At 36.1% G+C, this 25,175-nt stretch overlaps 2 protein-coding genes across 2 annotated transcripts; one reads left to right on the forward strand and one right to left on the reverse strand.

Moving 5' to 3' along the window:
- Positions 1–446: 446 nt before the first annotated feature.
- On the reverse strand, positions 447–6,522 carry LOC112184489. The gene is made up of 4 exons (XM_040515664.1): positions 5,983–6,522; positions 2,331–2,434; positions 1,621–1,942; positions 447–892 (listed from the first exon to the last, which is right to left on the reverse strand). The coding sequence occupies exons 1-3, from the start codon at positions 6,073–6,075 to the stop codon at positions 1,891–1,893; spliced, it is 249 nt and encodes an 82-aa protein (XP_040371598.1). The 5' UTR covers positions 6,076–6,522; the 3' UTR covers positions 447–892; positions 1,621–1,890.
- Positions 6,523–24,608: 18,086 nt separating this feature from the next.
- LOC112184490 (VQ motif-containing protein 11) lies at positions 24,609–25,175 on the forward strand. The gene has a single exon (XM_024322752.1). The coding sequence runs from the start codon at positions 24,609–24,611 to the stop codon at positions 25,173–25,175; it is 567 nt and encodes a 188-aa protein (XP_024178520.1).

Genomic DNA, 25,175 nt, shown 5'->3' on the forward strand with positions numbered 1-25,175 from the left:
GAATACTATGAAGAAGCACTATACCATTTTCAAAAAAAAAAAAATGAAGAAGCACTAAACTGGGGAAGTATGCAACAAGTGATGATCTGATATGAGACTAATCAATATGAACATAAGTATATTAATCATTGATTATGTGAACATCCATGGCTAAGCCAGATAACATTGGAAGAGTATCTCCCAATCTGTAAACTAGATGTACATATCCATGTATACTTCGATCAAAGCCAGAGAAAATATTCAAAAATGAAGATTAAACTCTTCCCATTCTAAATTTCTAGATGATTACAGATTACACTATATAGATGCAGAATAAAAGAGCTTCATAAACCCAGAGTACCACATTTCAATTTGCATATTCATTGTCATTTTGAGTACTGCATATTGTAACATGAAGCTTATAGAGTTCATTTCAGTCATAGTCATGGCCAAACAAATCTAGCCACTGTGCTTCAGTGGAGTGTAACTTTCTTTGCCATAGTATAGTAATGCTAAGTTTGTATGGCTAGATATCAGTAATGTACTAATCTATTTGCCGATTTAGAAATGCTAAAATTATGGTCCATCTATAGAACAATATTGTATTTTCTGATGATAGATTAATAAACAAAGACAAGAAATGCTCTGAAACGTCTACTGTTTTTAGGCTCCTGTTGGTGACTCGTGTATAGAGCCCTACGATTATCACTATATGTAACCTCAAACAAAACCAAGAAAAACCAGAGCAACTCTCACATCCCAGAAACAAGCAAATGGTAAATCTGAATTAAATTTAATTACCAATCACATCAAATTTGATAAACAAAAAGCACAAAAACAAATTGAAGAACTATTGAGTATAAGAACACATAACCATAAATCGCCCAAATTTGTCATATTCATCTTCCTCTTCCTGCACAAACCAGAAGGTAAGTAAATTTCAGTGACCCACTCTCCATAAACAGCAGAACCAAAATGTAAATTCAAACAACAACAACTAATTTGGTTTCTCAACCAATTAGCCAAAACTCCAAAATACACAGAAATTTCAAACCTAGTAACCAAGCTCTAGTCTTTTTGATCCAATTAGGTAACCCGATCAATTTCTATGAACAATGTATGCGTAGGGGTCCTATTTACTTATATATCAGATATCATGATCCCTTCTTTTTTCTTGGTCTGAAGATATCATACTATCTGATTTAAAAACTAGCACAACTCTTTAAATTGCAACGAACTTGTTTGAAGAAATAACTCTGCTCCTGTAACTCTGTAAGCACAGAGTTATCCATTCGATTAATCTCTTTCAGCTCGAAAGTGATCACTATGATTTGTACAAACAACACAATTCATACCGGAAAACATTTTTGCTTAGTTTGATCCCCAAAACCATCAATCTTAATTCTTTAGGGTTTATTTATACACAAATTTCAGTGCCCTAAAACACAGAATGGCACAAACAAACAATAAAAAATAAAAAACTGAGAAATAAGAGTGAAAGTGAATCAACTCACAATAACCAAAAGGATATTCAGTCCAAGAGGAGAGAATCTGATCCCTCTTTTGTCAGAACTCATACATACACTAAAGTTCAGCTAAATATACATAAATATATGAATGTAGACAAACAGAACCAAATACCTTGTGAGCCCACGAATATCAGTTTAATTCCTATCTTCTTCTTCTGTTCTTTATGGTATCAGAGCTGTGCATCCATCTAGGGTAAGAAGCTTGATTTACATAATATTGGAATTGAAAGACAACATACTAATTACAATAACCAACACAGTTCCAGCCAAAACCTCTCAACTAACCAACAAAGTTAAGATGGCAGATGAGGAATACAGTACTGCAGAAAAATAAAAAGAATTGTATGCTTTTGATGACCTGAAAATTGGTGTCAAAGGGCTTTCAGACTCTGAGGTATCCAAGATTCCCAGAATTTTCATCCACCCACCAGAGACTGTAAAGAACAAAGCACCAGAAAATGGTGTCAAACTTCAAATCCCAGTTATTGATCTAAAGACATCGGGAACGAACACAGTCGAGAGGAAACGGTCAATGCAATTAAAGATGCATGTGAAACATGGAGGGATTCATAAGTACGCAGCTCCGAAATATATAGTGGCAAAAAGTAAGATAGTTCTTGTCAAACTAGATACCATTACTAAAACTTCTAACCAAGTTTCAAAATCTGAAAAGCAATAAAAGAACTCCATGACTTCGAATTGCTCAAGTAAGGAAACAAAAGATATTCACATTGTATATACAAAGAAAGTTACTGCGACTTCAAAGATGAGGTAAATAGAAAAATGATATTGGAATCATGGACCAGCAGAAATAGCTCTTACCACTCGAGAATTTTCTCCCCAATGAGACTAGCACCACATTCTTCACATGTATTAGACTTCTCCACCACAACGTCCCCACCAGCCTTTGCCATTTCCATCTCATCCTGCAGACCAAAACACAAAGACCCCAAATTTAAACCACAATCAACAAACCCAAAACTAGAAACAACCCAATTTCAAATTCTGTTCCAAACCCAGAACCCAATCTCCTTCATAATCGAAAACCCAATCCTAAAAAACACAACTTTAATTGTGCAAACCAAACTTTGACGGGAGTGTAGAGAATGGTGACGAAGGAGATGTCGGTGGTGAGGAGAAGCTGAGCGGATAAGATGCCGTAGACCTTGCGTATGAAACCCCAACGGAGCTGGTTCTCACTACTGAGGCTAGGGTACAAGACCTCGCCGGACTCGATGTCGACCTAGTTGAGCTCGTCGGTGGTGCTCACCTCTACGCAGTGCATCGTGTTCATGGCTTCTCTCTCTTTTTCTCTCGTTGATGTCGTCCCTCCAACAAGATCGAAAAGCCTTGAATTGATTCAGATCTTTAGCCAGAGAGAGAGAGAGAGAGGGTAAAGCAAAGCAAAGCTTCGATTACCGATTAGGTAGACGGAGTTGGAGGCGGGTTTGGAGAAGTGAAGAGCGACCCCCAATTCCAACCCTAATTTCTTGCTGGAGAATAAGAACAACTGGTGAATTAGGGCTTCAAGGAGAAGGGTAAATCGGAGTAGAGGATTTGGGTCGATATATCGGGGAATGAAGAATAGAAGAGAGGAGCTGGACTGAGAAAGAGGCGTACGCTCAGCGTTTTGAACAGAGAGAGAGAGAGACCGGGGGGGGGAATAGGTTAAGTGATTCTCTCTTCTTCTTTTGTTTTTCTATTCTTTCGGACATATGAGTTTGGTGGTGGATTTCAATTATAATTAGTCCATCCCACAACAGATAGTTAAAAAACTGTTGTAAGAGAGTATGCATAAAATGATATGGGCCAAAGAAAGGAGGGAAATTTGCCGCTGCCTAGCTTTTGGTGGAAGGAATTCAAATCAATTTGAGCCAAAATGAAACCATTGCTGCCGCCTGTGTTCCTCGTTCAGACAACAGAATAACAATACCTGTTGTACAAGATTTTTCATCTTGCACTAGGTACACCTAGTAGAAATTGTCAAATTATCACACAACGGAAACAACTAGACTGTTGTACCTTGCAGCATATTTCCACAACAGAACACGCATAATTCTGTTGTGTGATAAAATTGGTGAACTTGTTTTCGGAGAGAATTTTGAGTTCAGTGATGGCGGGATATCTGCCTCTAAATTTGTGTCATTCATACAACAGAACATGCATAATTCTGTTGTGTGATAGAACTCTGAAGAAAAAGTTCTCAATTTGATAGCATTCCCACAACAGAACTTTATTAACACCGTTGTACAATGGAGTTCACGTTATCAGACGACAGTAAACTTTTATTCTCTTGTTTGATGGGTGTTGTGTGATGCACTTTTTGTAGTAGTGATATTTTGATCTCTTATGTTGATAGAGGATAAGAAGGAAACTACATATATGGTCACATTCAAACATTGTAATTTAATTGCCACCCTACTAACCACTTTGTTCACCCTACGTACATATACTTTTTTAATTTCAAGTTTACTTTATTCACCTATTTGCAATACCTAAAATATCATTTCTAATACTATTTTGTTCACCCTACATTCTCTTCTCCCTATGTATATTTTTTTAATTTCAAGTTTACTTTGTTCATCGATTTTGCAATACCCAAAATATCTTTTCCCCAAACAATTAAGAGAAACTTGAGAAGTGAAGGAGAAGGGGTCTACTAGTGTATACTTGATGTTGCTACGAGTGCAAAATATCTAAACTTGATTTTGAATGTACAGATGTCTACCCTCCTCATTTTTGTCATAGTAGTTCAAGTAGGAGAAGGGATTAAAATGTTGGCCAGAGAGGCGGCCTCAAGGTAATCTTGTTTTCAAGTTTCAACTATAAAGGAACGGTCTTACTCGGAAAGGAATAACCTGAGGAAGTTTAGAATGATGGTGCTTGACTGAATTACCCAATGAACATCAATCTGCATTCAGTTTATTGGTTCTTTGCATTATAAATGTTTCACTACTGATGGATTAATGAAACATATGGGTTATGATTAGACCTATTTTCTTTTCTCTTCTGGAAACTATGATTGGTCACTGAATTGCTGAATTGCATCAACATTTATTAAGTATTTGTTCTTCAGGAGATAAGAAAAAAAAATTGTAATTATATTTAACAAGATATTGTCTTTTATTGTAATTTTGTATTAGGATATTTTAGTCTTTCAATAAATCAACAACTTGTAGGGTGAACAAAGTATTTAATAGGGTGGTAATAGTCGCACCCTAAGAAGGAAACTACATATATGGTAACATTCAAACATTGTAATTTAACTTTCCCCTCTAAGAGCATCTCCCATGGTAGGCTATAAAGTCACTTTTAGCTTATAAGGTGCTCCCACGGTAAGCTATTTTCCAAAGATCAAGAAAAAAATTTAGCTGGCTAAAATTTATAGGCAAAATTTGAGCTGACATGGTGGGCCCCACTGTTTCTTTATGAACATGTATTATGCATTTAAGGGAAACTATATATATATATATATAGGGGGAAAACATCACAAATAGTGTATGAACTTTAGGCATTTTTACACTTTGGTGTACCAACTTTCATAACTATCAGAATGATGTATCAAATTTGCTCCAATATTTCATTTTGGTGTATGCTGTTAAATTTTCAGTTATCTTTACCAAAAAAAAAAAGACAAAACTAAAGGAAAGATAACGGAATTTTTTTTTTTTTGCAAAGATAACCGAATATTTAACAGCGTACACCAAAATGAAAGATTGGAGCAAACTTGATACGCAATTCTGATAGTTATGAAAGTTGGTACACCAAAGTGTAGAAATGCATAAACTTCATACACCATTTGTGAATATATCCCTATATATAGGGGTCATCATGGGCAGGGGTAGGGCTGGCCATACCCTAAATTTTAGGGATTAGGGTCGGGCTAAGCCGGACCTAATCAAAGTCAACAAAATTTAGGGCCGGGTAGGGTCGGCCTTCCGAATAGGGCCGAAATGGGCCGAAAAGGGCCTTATTTTGTATAACCAAAAAAAAAAATACATTGTATTTTTTCCTCAAAATGTGGCTAGAGTATATAGGTAATACAAGACTCATTTTTTTTTGTTGATCATATTTAATACACACACACACACACACACAAATTAACTTTAGAGGATCCTAGTCCGCTATATATAACTCATAAAATAACAATTTTTTGTTGTAGAAATAGTTTTCGGTAAATTTTAGAAGCAATGCCAAACTAGCTGTGAATATACAACACGATTTGTTCAAAAGATTTTATTATTTTATTTTTTTTTTTGGTGAAAGGGGACATAGAGAGTTTGAAGGATCACATATACTCTTGACTATGACAAAACTACTAAACAATGCCCTCTGGAAAACTTCTCTTCTTACAGTAATCAAGAAGTTACACATTGATTTTCATACTGCGTTTGGGTAGTTCACGATTTCTAAAGGAAAGATATTAACAAAATAATATCACATGCAGGTTTAGTTTGGTTAGCAGTTAGCTCACCTGTTTCCATGGAAATCTCTTGGTAGCAGCAAAAGCAATAGTGACAGCAGGATTGAAATGAGCACCAGAGATGTGACCAACAGAGTAAATCATGACCTTCACAACCAGTCCCCAAACTATTGCAATCCCTGGAAACGACACCGTATTTTCTGTGTTCAAATTCACCACCACAGACTCACAACCCGTAAATATAAAAAAGTATGTCCCCAACACCTAAGCAATTACCTGAAAATAAAAAGATCTCAACTTTAAACATTTGATGGAATCATTTTAAAACTAAGAGATCACATTTTTCAATTGTACGCTTGAACCAAAAATTAAGGAAAGTAACAAGATTTATGTCGCCTTCTGCATAAAGGGTACATAGAAAAAGCTACTGCTTGATTCTTGATTGGTATTGGAGCAAGGTTTATCATTTTCAACATTGAGAACATGGCTTCCATTGGTTGCAAGATTCTCAGCCATGGCTGAAATTCTTAAAAGTACTAAAAAAGCTAGGGAATTATAGAGATAGCAAAGTCGGAAGGAGAAAATTGCTAGTGTTCCTCCCCCCCTGATGCGCTAAAAAGCAAGCGCATAATTTAACCCTGAAAATATCGTTAGTAGTATAAGTAAATAGGGATCGTTCTATTCCGGGGATTGAGGGTACACCTGTCATTGTCAAACAATTAAACAATTAAAATTAAAACAAAGTATAATATTCACAAAGATATTCACAAGTATAAACATTATTTACGAAAAAGGGGGGATTTTGTTTTTGGTTTTTTCGAAAATAAAACTAAGTTAACAAAATAATTAAAATGCAAAAACACAAAAATACAAATGGAGTGAGAGAACAAATATCAAAAACCGAAACATATGATTAAAATTGATTCAAACCCTAATATTGTTCATCGAAGTCATGAGAGAGGAGTTGATCATGTGAAACGTTAAAAGCAAACAATTTCCCATATTTTACTTTTCAATGCTAATTAATCTAAGTGAAAGCACCTAGATTAATCCTATTAAACATGCAATCAAACCCTAGAAAGCTAGTCAATCATGTCATGTTTAACGCATTACACATAGAGAAAGGCTATCAACTCAAGTGTACAACTTAGTATGGAAAAGTCCACCTAATTGCAATCCTCTTTAATTAAATTCAGTCTTTGCACAAAACCTTTACTACTTTGATTCAAGTTTACACAAAACGAAAAGTCGATTTCATGTTCTCAAACCTAGCACCATTCATATCAAAACCCTACGTGTTTGCAACCACATAAGATTAAAATACAAAAGTTATCTATAACTCAAATTTAATTAAACAAACTCACATAAGCAACTCTCGAATCACAATATATGAATTTGAAAATTCTCAATTAATCATAAAGCAACATAAAAATCAACATATAGAAATCACAACTTTATCTCAAAACATATAAACGGGCTTTAAACTTTGCCCTTAACATTATTTGTTAACTAGAATTCATAGTTCTACAAATCTAAACAAAGAAAACCAAAAGAAATTACAAGGAAAAAGATAGAATTACACCATGAAGGGAGTGGATGATGAAGAGCTTGAGACATTGATCTTGAATCTTTAAAGCAAGACTTCACTATCACGGCACAAGGTGGATGATGACGGCGAGGAGGCTTCATGGCTTCTTCTTCTCTTCTTCTCTTTGCTTAAAAATGCATAAACTTAAAACTAGAGAATGGAGAGAAAAATGGAAAGGAAATGGAGAGACAAAGAAGATGAGATGGATGAAGGAACATATTTTGAGAGTGAGAGGAGAAGTGTATTTATAGCCCAAAAAATGATGAATGGAGGGTGGAGATGAACATAAATGAAAGGCTAGATATGTTAGACAAATTTGTAAAAAATATCTTCCCACTTGTTTATCACTTGTTCAACTTGAATTGATTTTCCTCCTCAAGATTTTCCACTTGCTTGCAACTTTGATTTTCCTCCTCAAGATTTTCCACTTGGTTGCAACTTTGATTTTCCTCCTCAAGATTTTCCACTTGCTTGGAGGTCCTAAAAATAGAAACTAATAAGAAAAATAGAAACTTTCCTAAAATGAAAAATTTCAACTTTCCTAAACTGAAAATGGAAACTTACTAAAAATGATAAATAGAAACTACAAAAATATAAACTTTCTACAAATAGGAACTTTCCCAATCAAAGAATGGAAACTTTCCTAAACAGGGTTTTAATAAGGAAATAACGTAAGAAATGTAGGGAATGCAGTTAAAACGTCGCATTAAAATGCTCCTATCACCCCCCCCCCCCCCCCCCCCCCACAAAAAAATTTGGAGCAAGAAGATGTTGGCTAGTAGGAAATATGAAGATTTTTATTTGTTTTATCAAAAGGGCTTAGGATTCATATGAAGGTTTTCGTAGTAGATATAATTCGGCATGTGAACAGAAAAAACGCATTTAAGGCTCCTTTAACTATTACAGAGAAGACATTTATGCCGGTTTCCATATCTTCTAATTACTACTAATTATAGGTACCCTGTTACAATACGGGTCTTAAACAAAATATTGAGGATTTGTTCAATGTCTGAATGACAATGGTCTGAGTTGGCGAACATGTAGAAATAGAAAATGTTGTTAATTTGGATATATATTCTAGATTTCCGTTCAAGAGAAATTAAATGTGTAATCAGATAAGACTAAATTTAAGTGAGAATTAATTTCTTTATTTTGTAATTTTAACTCATTAGAGCTACATTTGGGAAAGCTCTCTGAACAATCTCGAATATGTATCCGAATTAAAAGAATCGATAGTATCTTTTTTTTTTTTTTGAGAAGATGAATCGATAGTATCATTTTTGGTAAAATTAGAAACAATTTTTTTTTTGCAAGTGGGTTGGGCTGGAGGCCCGTGTAGGCTGGCGGGAAAAGGAAGATTTTTTTTTAAGAGGAAGAGAAAGTTTTTTTTTTCTCTTCTAGGGTTTGAGTTTTTTCTCGAAGCTAGGGTTTTTTTCTTGCTATTGGCTCTGAGCGTGCTGATAACGTGTAAAAGTAAAATGGAATTGGAATTGGTCTACTCATTTCATTTCATAGCCGCCCCTTTATATAGGGATCGAATTACAATGAAAAATGGAATTGGAATTGGTCTACTCATTTCATTTCACAGCCGCTCCTATATATAGGGATCGAATTACAATGGAAACATTAATTAACATCAATTACAATAATGATAATAAATGTTGATTGTGATGTGATTGCAATTCCTTGATTCCCTCTTCATCAGTTTCTTTGACGAAGACACATAATGTGCTTTTCCTTTAACAAAATTACATTTGTCAAGAAATTTTAGTTATTGTAATTCAGAATTTAGACATCATGTATTTCCTTTTATATTTTACAGTTTCATCAATAATATCAAGGCCTGAGGCAATAGTAATGGCCAACCATTTCTAATATATATATATATATATATATATATATATATATATATATAGGCCTGTTCTAGAGATGACATCTTTACTTTAAGAATTTGAGGATTTTTACTATTTTACACTAGTTTGAGACCTAATTCAATAATTTCAACAGTTGATCCTTTAGATTCCTATGCAAGAATAGTGTCAACAAAAAATAAACCAAATCCATAATTATTTGGTCATTCAAAATTTTGTAACCAAATATAGTCTGTTAGATAAAAATAAATTGAATATTGTGCTAATCAAATCGTTAAACATTTTCAGATTTAGCTAATTTTTTGTATGATTCATGTGTGTGTATGTAACTAGAGAATGAATGATTTTATTAAAATACAAGCTAAAAATAAAAACATTCTAACTTTCAAGTTTAAGGAGGTCATCTCTCTCTCTCTCTCTCTCTCTCTCTCTCTCTCTCTCTCTCTCTCTCTCTCTCTCTCTCGATATATATATATATATATACATATATATATATATATATATATACATATATATATATATATATATCGAGAGGGAGAGGTTGGCGCCGTCAGACTTGAAGACGGAGAGGAGCCACTTCATGTCGCCGATGGAGGACTCGAGGAGGTTGGACACCTTGCAGAAGTCGGCGATGGTGGTGATGGAGAAGACCTGGTGGAGGACGCCGCTGTGCTTGCACTTGCGGACTAGGATGAGGGAGCGGTCGAGGTTCTTGGCCAAGTCAGCGGCGATGCGTCAGACGGGGCGCTCGTAGAGGGAGGGGGAGGCGGCGACGATCTGGACGGCGGATCAGAGCATCTGGAAGAGAGAGAGAGAGAGAGAGAGAGAGAGAGAGAGAGAGAGAGAGAGAATATAGAGAAAAAATTAGAAAAACTTGAAATGTCCATTTTGCCCTCATTGTGGGCCCCCATGCCGGCTCCAACTCAGCTGTTGACGTCATGTTTTGAGCCAAATTTAAATTTTGGACTCGGGAGATGTCATTTGAGAGTATAGGGACCATCGTAATCGATTTTAAAAAATATGGACCAATCTGATTTTAGGCCTAAAGTTTAGGGGAGTAAACTAAATTTAATCCTAATCTAAATCATTCATTCTCTAGTTACATACACACATGAATCATACAAAAAATTAGCTAAATCTGAAAATGTTTAACAATTTGATTAGCACAATATTCAATTTATTTTTATCTAACGGACTATATTTGGTTACAAAATTTTGAATGACCAAATGATTATGGAGAGAGAGAGAGAACCCCCTTACTTTAAAGATTTGAGGATTTTTGTTATTTTACACAAGTATGTGACCTAATTCAATGATCTCAACCGTTGATCCTTTAGATTCTTATACAGGAATGATGTTTACAAAAATCAACCAAATCCATAATCATTTGGTCATTCAAAATTGTGTAATAGATGTAGTCTGTTAGATAAAATTAAAACGAATATTGTGCTAGTCAAATTTAACCATATTTTTTGATTTGGCTAATTTTTGTAGGAGATATGTGTGTAGGTAACTAGAAAATGAGTGGTTGTGATTATTAAAATACATCCTAAAGATAAAAACATCCTCACTTTTCAATTTTAAGAAGGTCCTCTCTTAATTCTCCCTTTATATATGTGTGTGTGTGTGTGTGTGTGTGTGTGTGTGTGTGTGTGTGTGTGTGTGTGTGTGTGTGTATGTTTAAAACTAAAGAACACTATATCCATTGTGTGTGTGTGTGTTCTTTACTTCTCTCACCTTGTGTGCAGCTGTTACCAGCGGTCCTTATCTTTTCTCTGTTGCCATCTTTTGTGAATTTGCTTATCGGAACTTCATTTGAAGTGAAATTTTCCCACTAGAGCCTATGGCTTCGTACCATGTAGTGCAACAAGAAATTGTTCACCCTTTGGCGGCGGAAGAATTTCTCTGATACTGGGAAGATCTGAGAGTACAGGTTATTCTTTCTTGTGTATTTAGATTAAAATTATTTTGGTGTTCATGATTTGGATCGTAGTTGGAGCCTCTACGAGATCTCTCAATCTTTTTGGTTGTGCAGATTGGTGTACTCTCGATGGCAGAGATGCAGAAATTGTTGCGGTGTCGTCCTCTTGGTTTGGACTACAATTTTTTTTTTTTAATCAAGTGAAATAGTATATTCATCATAAGCCAGAATAGGTCATTACATACTCTTCCGCTATCATTTAAGGACATAAACAAACAAGAAGATAGTGGTAGTATCCACAAGTGGTACATACAAATAGACATACTCAATATACATTCAAATATGTAGAGGTAGCAGAGACTCTCGGTGCTTAGCTTCCTAAATACAAGAAATTTATTGTAATTAGACAAAACAAAAAACGTAGTGATTGGCCTAGGGCAAACACCCCAGCCCACCATAGAAGCCCAAAAGGCAGCCCAGTGAGGAATGACCCAACCAAGGCCCATAAAGGTAGCCTTGACTTGACCCAGCAACCATCGCCGTACCAGAAGCCTCTGATGCACTTCCGCTTGCTACCTTGACTCCGTTCGAACCACGCCGCCACAACCAACATTGTTCAGACCACGCCGTCACGACCCATCCCACTCCTAAAACCAGATTGCTCGATTCAACAACTCACGGCCCCTGCCTCCTTCGAAACCCCAAGCTGGTACTATCAAAATGAGTTCCTCCGATCCAGGGAAACACGGCTATTGCAATACAGAGACGACCACCGAAATCGCTGCCAAGAACAAACCCTGCAAAAACCTTGATCTAGCTACTCCATCCCAAGAGCTACATAGGCAATCATTCAAATCCCGCCCAACAGCAAAGCTATGCGGCTTTAGTGAGGCCAAAAGGCCAGGGTCGCCGCCCGATTTATTTCATTTATTTAATTTAGTTGACTTGTTGGTTAGGCTTTCTGGTGTAATCTTATTTTTTGTCCAATCCAGTTATTATTATTATTATTATTATTATTATTATTATTATTATTATTATTATTATTATTATTTTAACCCGAAATTTTATTAATAACCAAAAATAAAGTACAAAGCAAGGGGGGCTCGACCAAAACCTTGCCTAGAGAGTACAAATAAAAAAGCACAAAACAAAAGAACTCAAGCCTTTGAATGACATAACAAAACAAAGAAGAAAAGTACTAAAACCAAACTAGGAACACCGATAATAAACTGTAGAAACGACGTCTCTGCCAAATGGCCCAGAGATGAAATCAGGAACCTCGTCCCACCAATGAGAGTCATCATTCGCTGCACCAAATCTTGCAAGACAATCTGCCACTGTATTTCCCTCTCGATAGACATGAGAAACTTTAACGTTTAGGTGACTAGCAATATGCAATCAATTCACCCAAGGTACCTGTAGTCGCCAAGGAATCAGAGATTGTTAAAATAGTGAACTGCTAGACTTGAATCAGTCTCAAGCCAAATATGCGTCCAATGACGAACCTGAGCAATATCTAAGGCCTTAATGATAGCAAGAACCTCAGCATCCACCGCACTAGGAACCATTACCCTAGATGCAAAAGCTCCCAAAAATAAGCCATTAGAGTCTCTAAAGACTCCACCGAATCCTGCATTTTGATCATCCACAAATGACCCATCTGTATTCACTTTTATCCAAGGGGGATTAGGACAGATCCAGTTGACCGGAGTGAACTTTGGGGCTCGGAAATTTAGAGAAGACAACCCCAATATATTAAAAATGGGAAGGGAAGAGGAAGGAGTAGTACAAGATTTGAAGCATAGAAAAGCCGAGTCTTTAAGAGAATGAAGGAAAAATTGCTTAAACCGCATAATGCTAAATAAAGTTCTTGTTTATTTGTTAAATAAAATAAAATAAAAATAATTGGGCTGCTTGGCAACATTAAATTAATCACTAAGTTAACAACGCACTTGACAATTCTTACTTTTTTAGTTCTTGGTCCATTTTGCAATGATCTTGTCCTCTACATCAACACATGCTCATATGATTAAATGTTCTTCCTGCTAACCATACTACCATGCTTTCTGGAAATCCAAACGATGACATCTTAAAAGTGACTTTTTGACTTTGTAAAAAGGAAAAGGTATTGATATTGTTTTCTTTTGGATATATTGAGGAGTATCTTTAAGTGGCACTCATCAAATTCCCATATTGGATTGACTAATGTCATTCCGCTAATGTATGAAAAGGACAATCTAATGGAATGTTAGGTTTACACAACGCAGATTATTCTCATTTTAGTTTATTCTTTCATTCCCCCTAATTTAGTAAAAGCAATATATTCACAGCATCCTACTCTTAGTCTTAGTGGTGGAAGGTCGCTATAGTACTATGTAGACTATTCCTATATGCTAGATTTATTCTTAACCGATACAAGGTTTCAAGGTAAATGGTTCATAGTGACCTAGCACTGCAATTAGGCTTGTTTTTGGTAGCCCTCATTCCCCTTAATGCTATTTTTACTATTCATTTTAGGGGTAAAGATATGGTGTGTTAACATTTCTCATACATCAACTATTTTTATCACTTTAGGGACTCATCTTACCACTTTGAGGACTAATATTACTATTTTGAGGACTCATATGGTAAATTAAGAAAATTTACCAATTTAAGGACTCATGTTACCACTTTGAGGACTAATACTACTATTTTGAGAACTCATGTGGTAACTAAGAAAATTTACCACGTCAATGACTCATGTTACCACTTTGAGGACTAATATTACTATTTTGAGGACTCATTTTACCACTTTTAAGGCAATTGTATGCATGTCATACGTTAATACATTGTAGAATTTTCCTCATTTAGTCAACAGGGATCCATATGAGAAATCTTTACATTGATTTGCTCCCACAATTTATAGTTGGTCTATATATTTTTTGAAATAGTGACAAAATGTTCAATGAAATGTTTGAAAAAATAATTATGCATATTGTTTTATGCTTCCATTTCATAAAAACTCTAGTTTAGGGGCTCTCTATTATAACTTGTAGTTTGTTGTAATTATTATTATCTATGTGGCTGTCCATGTAAATACTCATTAGTTATGTACTTTGATGTAAACTCTACCTCAATGAGAACACTTCTACTTCTCCCAAACTATTCTCTCTTTATCTTTTCTCTACTTTATAACACGTTATCAGCATGCTCCGCTCTATTGGTTTTCTTGCTTTCTTATACACTCCATGATGATCAAACAATTATATGGTGCAGCGTTATTGCTTGTGACCAATAACTTGATCTATGAGTATTTTATTACTCCCTTTCAATTCACTGATGAAAGTGTTTGTAACAACTCCTATGAGTTGCCATTGATCGTCATGATCCATTCGCTGGTTATATGTTTTCATAGACCATCATGTATATCTGTGCTTCTTTTCTTTATAATCCGAAATCATAAGGGAATTTTGTTTGTGTATGACTGTATGAATACATCTTAATTAAGGTCAGAAGGGCGTAGGAATTCTATATATGTTTGTCTCAATACTGTGCCCCATATCCTTTGATTTCTGATTATGGTTTTTTTTTTTTTTTTCATTCGATAATTATACCTCCTATTCTTTTCCCTTTGTGCGGCACGACTTCATAATTATTCTCATATGTTGGTATGCCTATGTGTTTACAACAAAAGGCTACTGGGTGATAGTTTCTTCAATTTGATTTACAGTAAAGTGGATCTGTATCATTCAATATATAATTCTTGGCCTGATAGCACTGTTAGTAGTCTCCGGATATCATTATTATGATTACACATTATCTTGTAGGGTATAGGTAATATTAATGATATTTACATATGGTCAATTTGTCTTGCTTCCATTTTGCATTATCTTTGAAAGTTCATATTTCTGTCTTTTAATTGAAAGATATCATTTGATACACCTTCTTCATCCATTCGATTGGAAAAGTGAAATCTTGAACTCACACCCATATCTAGTTGGGAATTTTATAGTAATTATAATCAATCGAGACCTGAAGTCTCATGATCGGATTACAGAGGGCCTGAAGTCCCTCAAAACTTGCATAATGATAAAATTGCAACATGATGTTCGTCAAAGTTTATGCAATTAACGAGGGCCAGAAGATCCTCATACCTATAAAATTGAGTATATGAACTCCCATATTTTTTATCCCCAATATAAGAGGGCCGGAAGTTCCTTAAATTATTTTAGAATTGGGGTTCCCTCCTCCGTACGACAATGTGAATTTGAAGTTCAATTTTGAGCACTTGGCTAAAGCTAGCAGCTACGTTCTCCACAAGATAAAATTATGTTCTTGTGTGATTAGAGGAGAGAAAAAATATTATCATTTTGTGAAGTTAAGAAGACCAGAAGTTCTGTGTAATTTCTTCATTAATGGAACCAGAAGTTTCCACAGTTAATTTTATTGCATAGTTTATCTATTTATTTTTCTTCCCTGCAATTTTTCTATTTTGTTATGTACTTTTGTTGCAGTACTTATCTTTTAAATTTTTTTTTGTTACTCATACGGACCAGCAGTCCTATACCTCGAACATATGAATTTCGAATGTAATATTTTTGAACCAAAAGTTCAAAATTTCATAGTAGAACCTGAAGTTCTAACAGTAAAACTCAAACCCGAAGCTTTGAGTATAAAAGTGAACTTGAAGCTTCACTTTAGTCACCTCGAGCCTGAAGTTTCGAAGACCAAATTTATTTGAACCCGAAGTTCAAATTACGAAATCTTAGAACTTGTAGTTCGTAAAAAAAAATTTGAACCTGAAGTTTCGATTACACATATGATTCATTCATAGTTTATTTGACTTTATGTCAACGCGAACTGGAAGTTAAATTTTCATATGTTGATTGATACATTCTTCTTTATGCCTGCTTAAAGATTTCCACCTTAGAACCTGAAGTTCTAATTGTGCACACTCAAACCTTAAGTTTCGAGTGGATAATGGACAATTTATGATTAAGTTTTAATCTGGGTCAACCTCAAACCTGAAGTTTTGAGAGAATTATATTGACACCAATTTAAAAGTAAACAGATATTTAACAGTTGGTTTATGACCAATGGGTATGAGTATACCCCAAAATTTGTGATCGTGACTTTTGTAATTAAAAGAGATCAGAACATGTAGTTCCTTGATCCTTAATTACATGAGGACCTGAAGTTCCTCAATGATCATACTAACTAGATGACCATCTAAAGTCCTTCACTCATAAGCTATGGTCATGAAGCTAATATAATAATCAATCTCATATCTTATATATCTGATTGATGGCTCTAGAAGAGCACATAATATTATCATCAAAGATGTATAATATAGCCATCTTATGGTCTCATTCTATAGTTAGGAAGCCGGTTTACATGACTATATCGTGAAATGCCACCAGAAGTGGATCATGGCAAGCGAGAAACCAGGAGTCAATGTAATTACTACCCTAATATCCACACATGTGAGGAAATTAAAAATTACACGTGTGTCACCTATGATACACTATATGGTGGATGTTTATCAAGTCATTTTCAAAATGGCACTAGTCAAATTAAATTGCATTGACTAGTAAGAACATTGAAATTATCACACATCCCTGACGTCTTTTGCTTACAGTAAGCAAAGTTTAAAGCACTATTGTGTTATTCCTCAGATTTGTCGTAACCTTTTGAGTTCCCACTGAAACTAAATGTTTCTTAATCCAATTATCTAGGAACCTGATGCTCCTAATTAAGAGGTTGTTATAAATTGAAAAAAAATTGAAACCTCAAGTTTCTTGGATCTCCAATTATATGAGAGCCTGAAGTCCCTCCTCTTTATGACTACACATTTATATGTGACGCAGAACTTGAGGTTCTCCACATAATAAAGTTACTTGTTATTATGGATTGTAGTCTTTAACTTGAAATTTGGAGTATATCATTTTGGCTAGCAGTTCAAAATGAAGTTGGTCCATTCCAATTATCAGTATTTCACAATTAAAGTTTACTGAAGCTAAGGTAACACCCATATCAAGAGTTGTAGATCTTGATCTATGGCTCTGAATGAGCTACTATCATGTTACCAAATTTGAAATATTGTTGCATTAATTACCTCCTATATGGTTGGAGATGACTTTATGTCATCGGATATATACTGTGTTGAATTTTCTGCAGTAAATTAAGGCATATGATGTCATGAACCTGAAGTTCCTTGAACCAAATACACTATTTTGGCATGACCGATTACGTCATCTTTTGTCTACTATGTTGCATGGAAGCACTTACAAGTTTTGATGACTGCTAACCTTATATACAAGCAAATTATTTATTTATCACATATTTGCGAGTTGTCACTTTAATGAGACTATCCTCCTGCCATGAGGGGGAGAAAGATTGTTCCATAAGAACGATATGAATTGGTGTGAGATATTTATCCACCGTCTCATTTTGACTTCGAGAAATATCAAAACTAGTGAATTGATAAAAGAAAGTGACAAAATTATATGCTAAATGCAAAGGCATCTTCTTGGGTTAAAATCCTTGAGACAGACCATATTAATACAAAAAATGTAGACTCCATTTGATTTGTGAGATGCAAGTGTATCTAATTGACATGGTTCTCCTGAAGAGAATGTCATTAAACAATATCATAGCTCCCAATATGGCTACACATACAAAAGTTGTAAGTACGCCATTAGGGAATGATGTATTGGTGATACAATAATAAATCAATATGGTTGATGCTAATGAACAAAACACTTTTAACCTAAAACTTGGTTTGGGTTCGCCACCAACCAATGAACATCTTCACTCCAAAGAAAGTGATAGATTTTCGAACGCGTCTTTGGAGCATGGTCAAAATAAGACAGTCTTCTCGCCGTTAGGGGGAGGAAAGACTACTGTCATTTGAATAACAACGTGAATTTGTGTGGAATGTATCCACCAAGTCTAAAGTTTTAAGCTCTCGCACAAAAAAAAAAAAAAAGGAAGTTCATACAAGCCCTATAATGCTCTACATGAGATTATAAGTAAAAAGATCCACATTCTTTACATAATTCATCTATGAGAGATGATTGTCCTAGAAGTGACAATACATACCCCAGAAGTGGCATGGGTACCCAATATCAATAAGCTTATTACAGCTAATGCATGCATATAAGAATGTGTGAGATCTATGATTAATGATCATCGATGATAATTTACATATGGTAGCTACCAAAATCATTAAGGGCTGTATTTATGCTATACCACATTTCATTATGAATGTCGACAAAGTATATTATTGACCAAATTGGAAAGAGACAATTCCAATTAAATTGAATATTTGAAACGTGATCAAATACTTAGACCTTTAACCCTACAAGTTACAAAAAGGTATTTACTAAAGTGAAAATAAATCACTATGACACAATGTCTATTTATAGAGACATGAGATTATGAATATCTTCCCTTATATGAATGACAATTTTCTATAAGTACAATGTTACATATAGCTGTTATATTGACAAGAGATTTATGGAACTTTGTCATCATATATCATGAACATCTTAAAGACACATTGCTAAAAGTACAGTGTTACATATAGCTGTTATATTGACAAGAGATTTATGGCACTTTGTCATCATATATCATGAAGATCTTAAAGACACATTGCTAAAAGTAAAATCTCAAAAGTAAAGTGTCATTATAAGCGTTTTGCTTATCAAATCCTTGAAGGATTCAAAATGCAAGACTATGAATGGTTGAAAGAGCCTGAAGCTCACTCATGAAATCAATGAGTCTTAAGCTAGCTCATATGTACTCATTCCGTTATAGTTAACGTGACCTAAATTGCTTCAATGAGTAATATGACAAGACTACGAAATCGAATTATGAATATAATGTTGCAACAGATTCTAACTTTAGCAAAGTTATGAATTATTTAGAGCTCTTGAAGAGCTTAGATGAGACGTATCAATACACAAATATATTGATGTGTATGGCTAGGTATGCCATGATGATTTTTCAATGTTTTAAACTATACAAAGTTAAATGTGTCAATTTCTTTATATTGTTTAACTATTACTTTGTGTATGAATTTGAGCATATGAGATTGTTTCTAACCTTATCATATGAGGTAAGGCTTATTGAAAATCGTCTAGCTTTGTTGGTATTTCTTAAACTTTACAGGTATGAAAATTTGTGATGAGCCCCTACATGCAAAGCACACATGGTCTCACTTCAGTGATAGACACATCAAACTACTATACATGGTACATGTAGCTTATCGCATACATGAATGAGGCTTGCAACAATCAGAGAGAGATTCTCATCAGGGGGAGCATCCAGAAGCATGCTACCTAGGACATATGCGCGTTGTGCTCTTTTTGTCCTTTGTCCAGGGTTATTTTTTGTCCCACTGGGTTTTTATTACCTAGCAAGGTTTTTAACGAGGCAACAATAAGCGCGTCCAATACCATCATTCATTGGTGGACATCCAAGGGCGAGTGTTGTAAATATTATTATCTATGTGACTATCCACGTAAATACTCATTAGTTATGTACTTTAATGTAAACTCTACCTCTATATAAAGGAGACTAATGAGATTGAATGCGAACACTTCTACTTCTCCCCAAACTATTCTCTCTTTATCTTTTCTCTACTTTATAACATAGCTAGCTATCTTATTCTTCAATATAGAGAGGGAGGTGAGACACTTTATAATTTAAAATATTTCTTTTAAGTTATTTTATGTAATTTATAAATACATATAAATTATTTAATCTTCATATAGAAATCAATTCAAAATTAGCTAAAATAGAGATAACTGATTCAGACATATTTTTAAAAATGACTAGCCAAAATAACTTTTTAGCTAGTATAGCTAAAATTTAACTAAAATATAGCAAGCATTGCTAAATAAATTAAAATATTATTCAATTTTCCTTTTGTTCTGACATGGTGTTAAATAAGGGAAATTCTACAATGTGTTAATGTATGACATGCATACAATTTCCTTAAAATGGTAAAATGAGTTATCAAAATAGTAATATTAGTCCTTAAAGTGGTAAATTTTCATAGTTACCAAATGAGTCCTCAAGTGGTAAAATGAATCCTCAAAGTGGTAAAAATAGTTGATGTATGAGAAATATTAACATACCATTAAACAAAATGTTTGAAAAGAATGAATTGAGGGGCTTATACATAAAAAGAATGAAAACCAAGAGTGAGAGGTTTTTCTCTCGTAACCCTACATTGTCGTCCTTATTGTGTGGTTCATATGAAGGTTCTCGTCACCTCAGCCCTCCGTTCTTCTTGATGTACGTACTTGTGACTGGTCGCCCTTACCCTTGACGTGAGGAATGGCAAGACAGGACGGAGTTGGTGGGTATTGCTGATAGCACTGATAAGCTTTTTACCACGACCACTCTGTGGACGACTCCTAAGCTGTCCTTGCTGTCGGGGGAGGTGATTCAGAATCTAGATTGGGGCGTTTTGCGACACTGTTGAGAGATGGCTAAGTTCTTCTCTAGTGGGTAGCCTTGATGCGGTGAATGCTGGAGATGTTGGTATGGCCTTGGTTGGAGGCGATCTTACACAACCGCGCTTGAGGGATCTACCTATTCTAGTCTTGGTTCTGGGTTTGGCCACTCGGACTCCAGGTTGTGATACTGATGGTGGTGTTACAAGGAGGCAGAGGGTGCATGAAAGGTGGTTGGCCAGGGCACAAACGACGGTAGTTTTGGACGACAATAGGCTGCTGCAAAAGGGTGCCCGATCTTGGGTGTCCAGATCAGATCAACGGTTCAAGAATTTGGGTTGCTTCTAGGCCCAGTTCAAACTTCTGTTAGGCCAGACCTCTCTATGGGTCTAGCTTTGGGACCCAAGAGGTTTTGGGCTTGAGTTTTTGTTCATTTATGCTAATTCTATATGTTCGGGTTTGCTGATTTTATTTTCAGGTAGACGGCTCATTGCAATATTTTATAAAAAGCCTTAGTGTGATCACATTGTATGTACAACAATTGCTTGCCTTGGCGAGCAGTGTGTTTTATGCTGGGACAAGTCTAGTTTTTATTGGTTTGCTGATCTTTTGGATGCCCAGATCACAGATTCTAATCATTGGGTCTACAATTCTCAAGGTCATGACAATAGTTGTATTGGTAGTAATTATCTTGAGGAGGCTGAGGATACCTTCAGTTTTTGCCAATTTCTCTAGAAAAATTTCAGAGCAGTATTTTATTGTAAAATGACAACTAGTTGGTATAGTACACTTTCTAGCTCTAAGGCCAAGCCACTTCTGGCCTTTGTATGTTTCTCATTGGGATGCCCTCTTGAGCGATTTCAATCACTAGTTCAATGAACTTTTCTTTTCAAAAAAAGAAAAAAAAAGAATTGAAGGGCCTTATTTTTACTTTCTAGCTACTTCCCACAATGTATAATTGGGTATATATATATAATAAAATAATATTACATATAAATGCAATTGGCTTGGCCTTGCCCATATAAAAAGCCCGTAAGAGCAAGTTCACCCGTAGTCAAGAAAAGGCAAAGTCGAGAAGTCAAGAATTCGACCGGTCAAGTTACTATTCACTGCCACTGGACATGGGTTTACACCCGTAGTTTTTCTTGTCCGGTCAATACTGTTCACGTAATTCACTGTTCACCAGTGGGTTTTACTGTTTACATTCACTGTTTATTTCACCTGTTCACTGGCTTCTTTGCTCTTTTTTTACTGTTCATTAAAATACTTTTGCAGAAACCACATAGCCTTCACCACCAAACACACACTCCCCCAAAACCCTCTCCCATACTCCCACGCACTCACTCTGTACGGTCCAATCCACACTATTCCATATCTTCAATCCAATCCCATCTCTCCTTCTATCTTCCTCCACTTCATTTCACTTCCTCTGTAAACATATTCTCTCTTTAATGGAGGTTTCGACAACGTCAAGGCGGAGAAAGCCAGCGCCATGGGGAGGTACAACCGTCTCCGCACCATCGCCAGGCTTTTCCGCCTCGCCGAGCTTTGCGTCGCCGCCGTCTTGCTCTCATGGACCTTCACATCGCCAGGACAGATTTTTCTGCTTTTCTTCACTTTCACCCCTGAAACTCTCTCTTCTCTCTCCTCAGCCGAGCTGGCAGCCCTCACCCCCAGTCAAGAATTTAGTCATTTGCTTGCCCGTTTCTTTGGCCTTGGTCATGAAAAGGCAATGCTTGCCTGGTCAAAGATGGACCGGTGGAAGCAACAAAATGACTTTGGCCGGTCAACACATCATCATTCCCCCAATTTGCCCGGGCAAAGTGCAACCGCTGCACTTGCTCTAAGGCCCTAAGTCCATGGACGGCCTTGGGCCTTAATTTATAAAAAAAAATAAAAAAAATTCGGCCCCGCCCGGCCCAAAAAAAAAGATGTTGTGGCCCTATCCATTGATGTCACCTATCACAGAGACACTCGTGGCGTTTAGGAAAGCTTATTGTGATCAAAGTCTTCCAGGGTCTTCTGGCTGATACTTTCTTATGATACTTCCTTCTTTTTATATATGAAACACAAAGAATTTCAAAGAGAGGAAAGGGGGTAGAAATAGCGAAGAAGCTAGCCCCGTGTCTCAAACGAAAAGGGAAGACTTGCAGTAAAGCACGAAACCACAAAATGTCAAAAAGTACAGAAAAGCAAAAACCATCCCAAACCCCCAAAGAGAAAGAAAGAAAGAAAAAAAGAAGAGTAAAGTAAAGAAACTAGAAAACGAATCATGTATGCCAGCCATAATGTCAAAGCTGAAGAAATTAGAGAGAAGAAAGCTGAAGAAAAATAACTTCTTCTCCATAATGTCAAAGTTCAATCCCTCACGCCACCAGCAAACCTCAAGACAGAACCAAACAGAAAAATTTACCACACCACCCAAAATCGCGACAGAAACAAATTTACTAAACAAAAGTGAAAAGTAAATACCAGACTGCCCAGTGAAGTCTCTTTGCCGTCTGCATTCATGCAATCTACAGTCTTCAGTTTATTACAACGATCAATCAATGCCAGCTTATCCATTATTTACCTTTTTACCATTATCCTTTTTCTTTGGAGAAGAAAAAAGGAAAGGACATTTCAACTTAAAGTCTCTTCGGCACCCTAAACGAAATTGATCTAGATTAGAGGCAGAGCGTTAAGCCGTTGCACCAAGCTCGAACCTCCAAAGTCCAAACCATTATGCCGAAGTTTTATCATTTATTTTTTGAGGAAATGACTAATTAAAGACTATAATGAGCACCTTTTTGGAGCAACTCGAGTCAATAAATCAAAATTAAACGCATAGAGAACATTCAGCCGAAGACCTCCCACCCAAGTACCAACTTAGATCCAAAGAGTGATCAAGAGATGCCCAATGCTTAGTGTAATTTGCTTTCCTAAAAATATGCGTCGAGCAATATTTTTGAAATTTAAACATTGGCTAGTCTTTCTCAGCATTTTTGTCACTTCAAAACTTTTTGAACAGTTGCAAACAAAAATTATCATTGGTGTGAATTATTGCAAATTCCTTTTGTCTTGCTGTTAATTATTACCTCGATCACAAAATGATGAGTGTATGCTTGTGCTTCACTTAAGCTTTAGCTGAAAGTTCAAAAATGGTTGGTAAAGGAAGCGAAGAGTGAAAGACCATCGAAAAGTAAATCAACAATATTTGTTGGAAACAAATTTGGAGTTAAGCTTTTGGACGTTTGACATTCGTCACACCTTTCTTTTTTATTTATGTATGAAAAATTGAATATTGTTGTGACGGAATCTGTATTTTAATCCATACAATCAATTTTATGTATATCACCTATCAATAATCAATTAAACAGTAAATCATACGTACATCTATAATAAGAATCATAAAGTAAATCATACGTTTTTTTTTTTTTTTGCATAATGATATTATAGAGATACGTATGATTGACTTTGTAGGAAAACTTGGTCAATTTTCTATTATATAATTCTTTTTACACTCAAGTATAACATTATCTTAACAAAATGATGCTAATCAACATGCTTGACTTGACTCAACGACAACAAATGAAAACGCGGAGTCTATCTGAGTCTGACTTGCCGCCGTATATCTGACACTTCCACCACACACTACCCCTCATAAAGCAAAGCACAGAAGCAAAGCCACAGAATACAACCAAAGCAAGAAACCCTAGTAAAAATAAAAGTAAAAGCCAAGTGAAATAAAGCCTTTAAAACCCCTTGTTCCTCTTCCTATCCTCAGCTCCCTACCATTTGATGCCTCTCTTCTTCTGCTTCCCGCTGCTTCGTTTCTTTCTCAGAAACCTCCCACTTCTTCCCTCGCCACCAACATGAACCCTCACACACCCACTTACGGATCCGACCCGGCTTCCCCCAACACCACCTACGTCCAAGCCAACCCATCAAACTTCCGGGCCGTCGTCCAGAAGCTCACCGGCGCAACGGAAGACCCGTTGGCCCAGAAGCTCCCTCTCACCCTCCCCGCCCGCTACACCAACCCCAAACCCGCCGCCGAAGTGGGGCCCCGACGACCCGCCTTCAAGCTCCACGAACGCAGACACAGCACCAAGAAGCTCGAGCTCCACCTCACCACCACAACAGTACTCCCATCATCGGCATGTGTACCCCAGCTTGTTCGGCCGGTGATGATGTCACCTGTTTCGCCGTTTGAGTTTCTGGCACGTGGGAGCCCCAGGACGCCGGTGTCGCCGTGCGAGGTGGAGGAGGAAGAGGAGCGAGCCATTATCGCAGAGAAAGGGTTCTATCTGCACCAAGCAAGTCCGTTGAGTACACCGCGAGGGTCCGATCATCATCATCCACCTGAGCTTTTACCTTTGTTTCCTTTGCATTCTCCTCGAGATATCACTCGAACTCAAACCTCAACCTCTATTTCTTAA

This window comes from Rosa chinensis, chromosome 2 (genome assembly GCF_002994745.2).
Source record: "Rosa chinensis cultivar Old Blush chromosome 2, RchiOBHm-V2, whole genome shotgun sequence".
NCBI lineage: Eukaryota > Viridiplantae > Streptophyta > Magnoliopsida > Rosales > Rosaceae > Rosa > Rosa chinensis.

Coding starts and splice junctions, on each gene's coding strand:
- LOC112184489 (XM_040515664.1), bottom strand. CDS start 6,075: ATGATTTACTCTGTTGGTCACATCTCTGGTGCTCATTTCAATCCTGCT. Junction 2,435..5,982: donor AGAGATTTCCATGGAAACAG/GTGAGCTAACTG, acceptor TTTGGTCTGCAG/GATGAGATGGAAATGGCAAA. Junction 1,943..2,330: donor GGGGAGAAAATTCTCGAGTG/GTAAGAGCTATT, acceptor TGTTCTTTACAG/TCTCTGGTGGGTGGATGAAA.
- LOC112184490 (XM_024322752.1), top strand. CDS start 24,609: ATGAACCCTCACACACCCACTTACGGATCCGACCCGGCTTCCCCCAAC.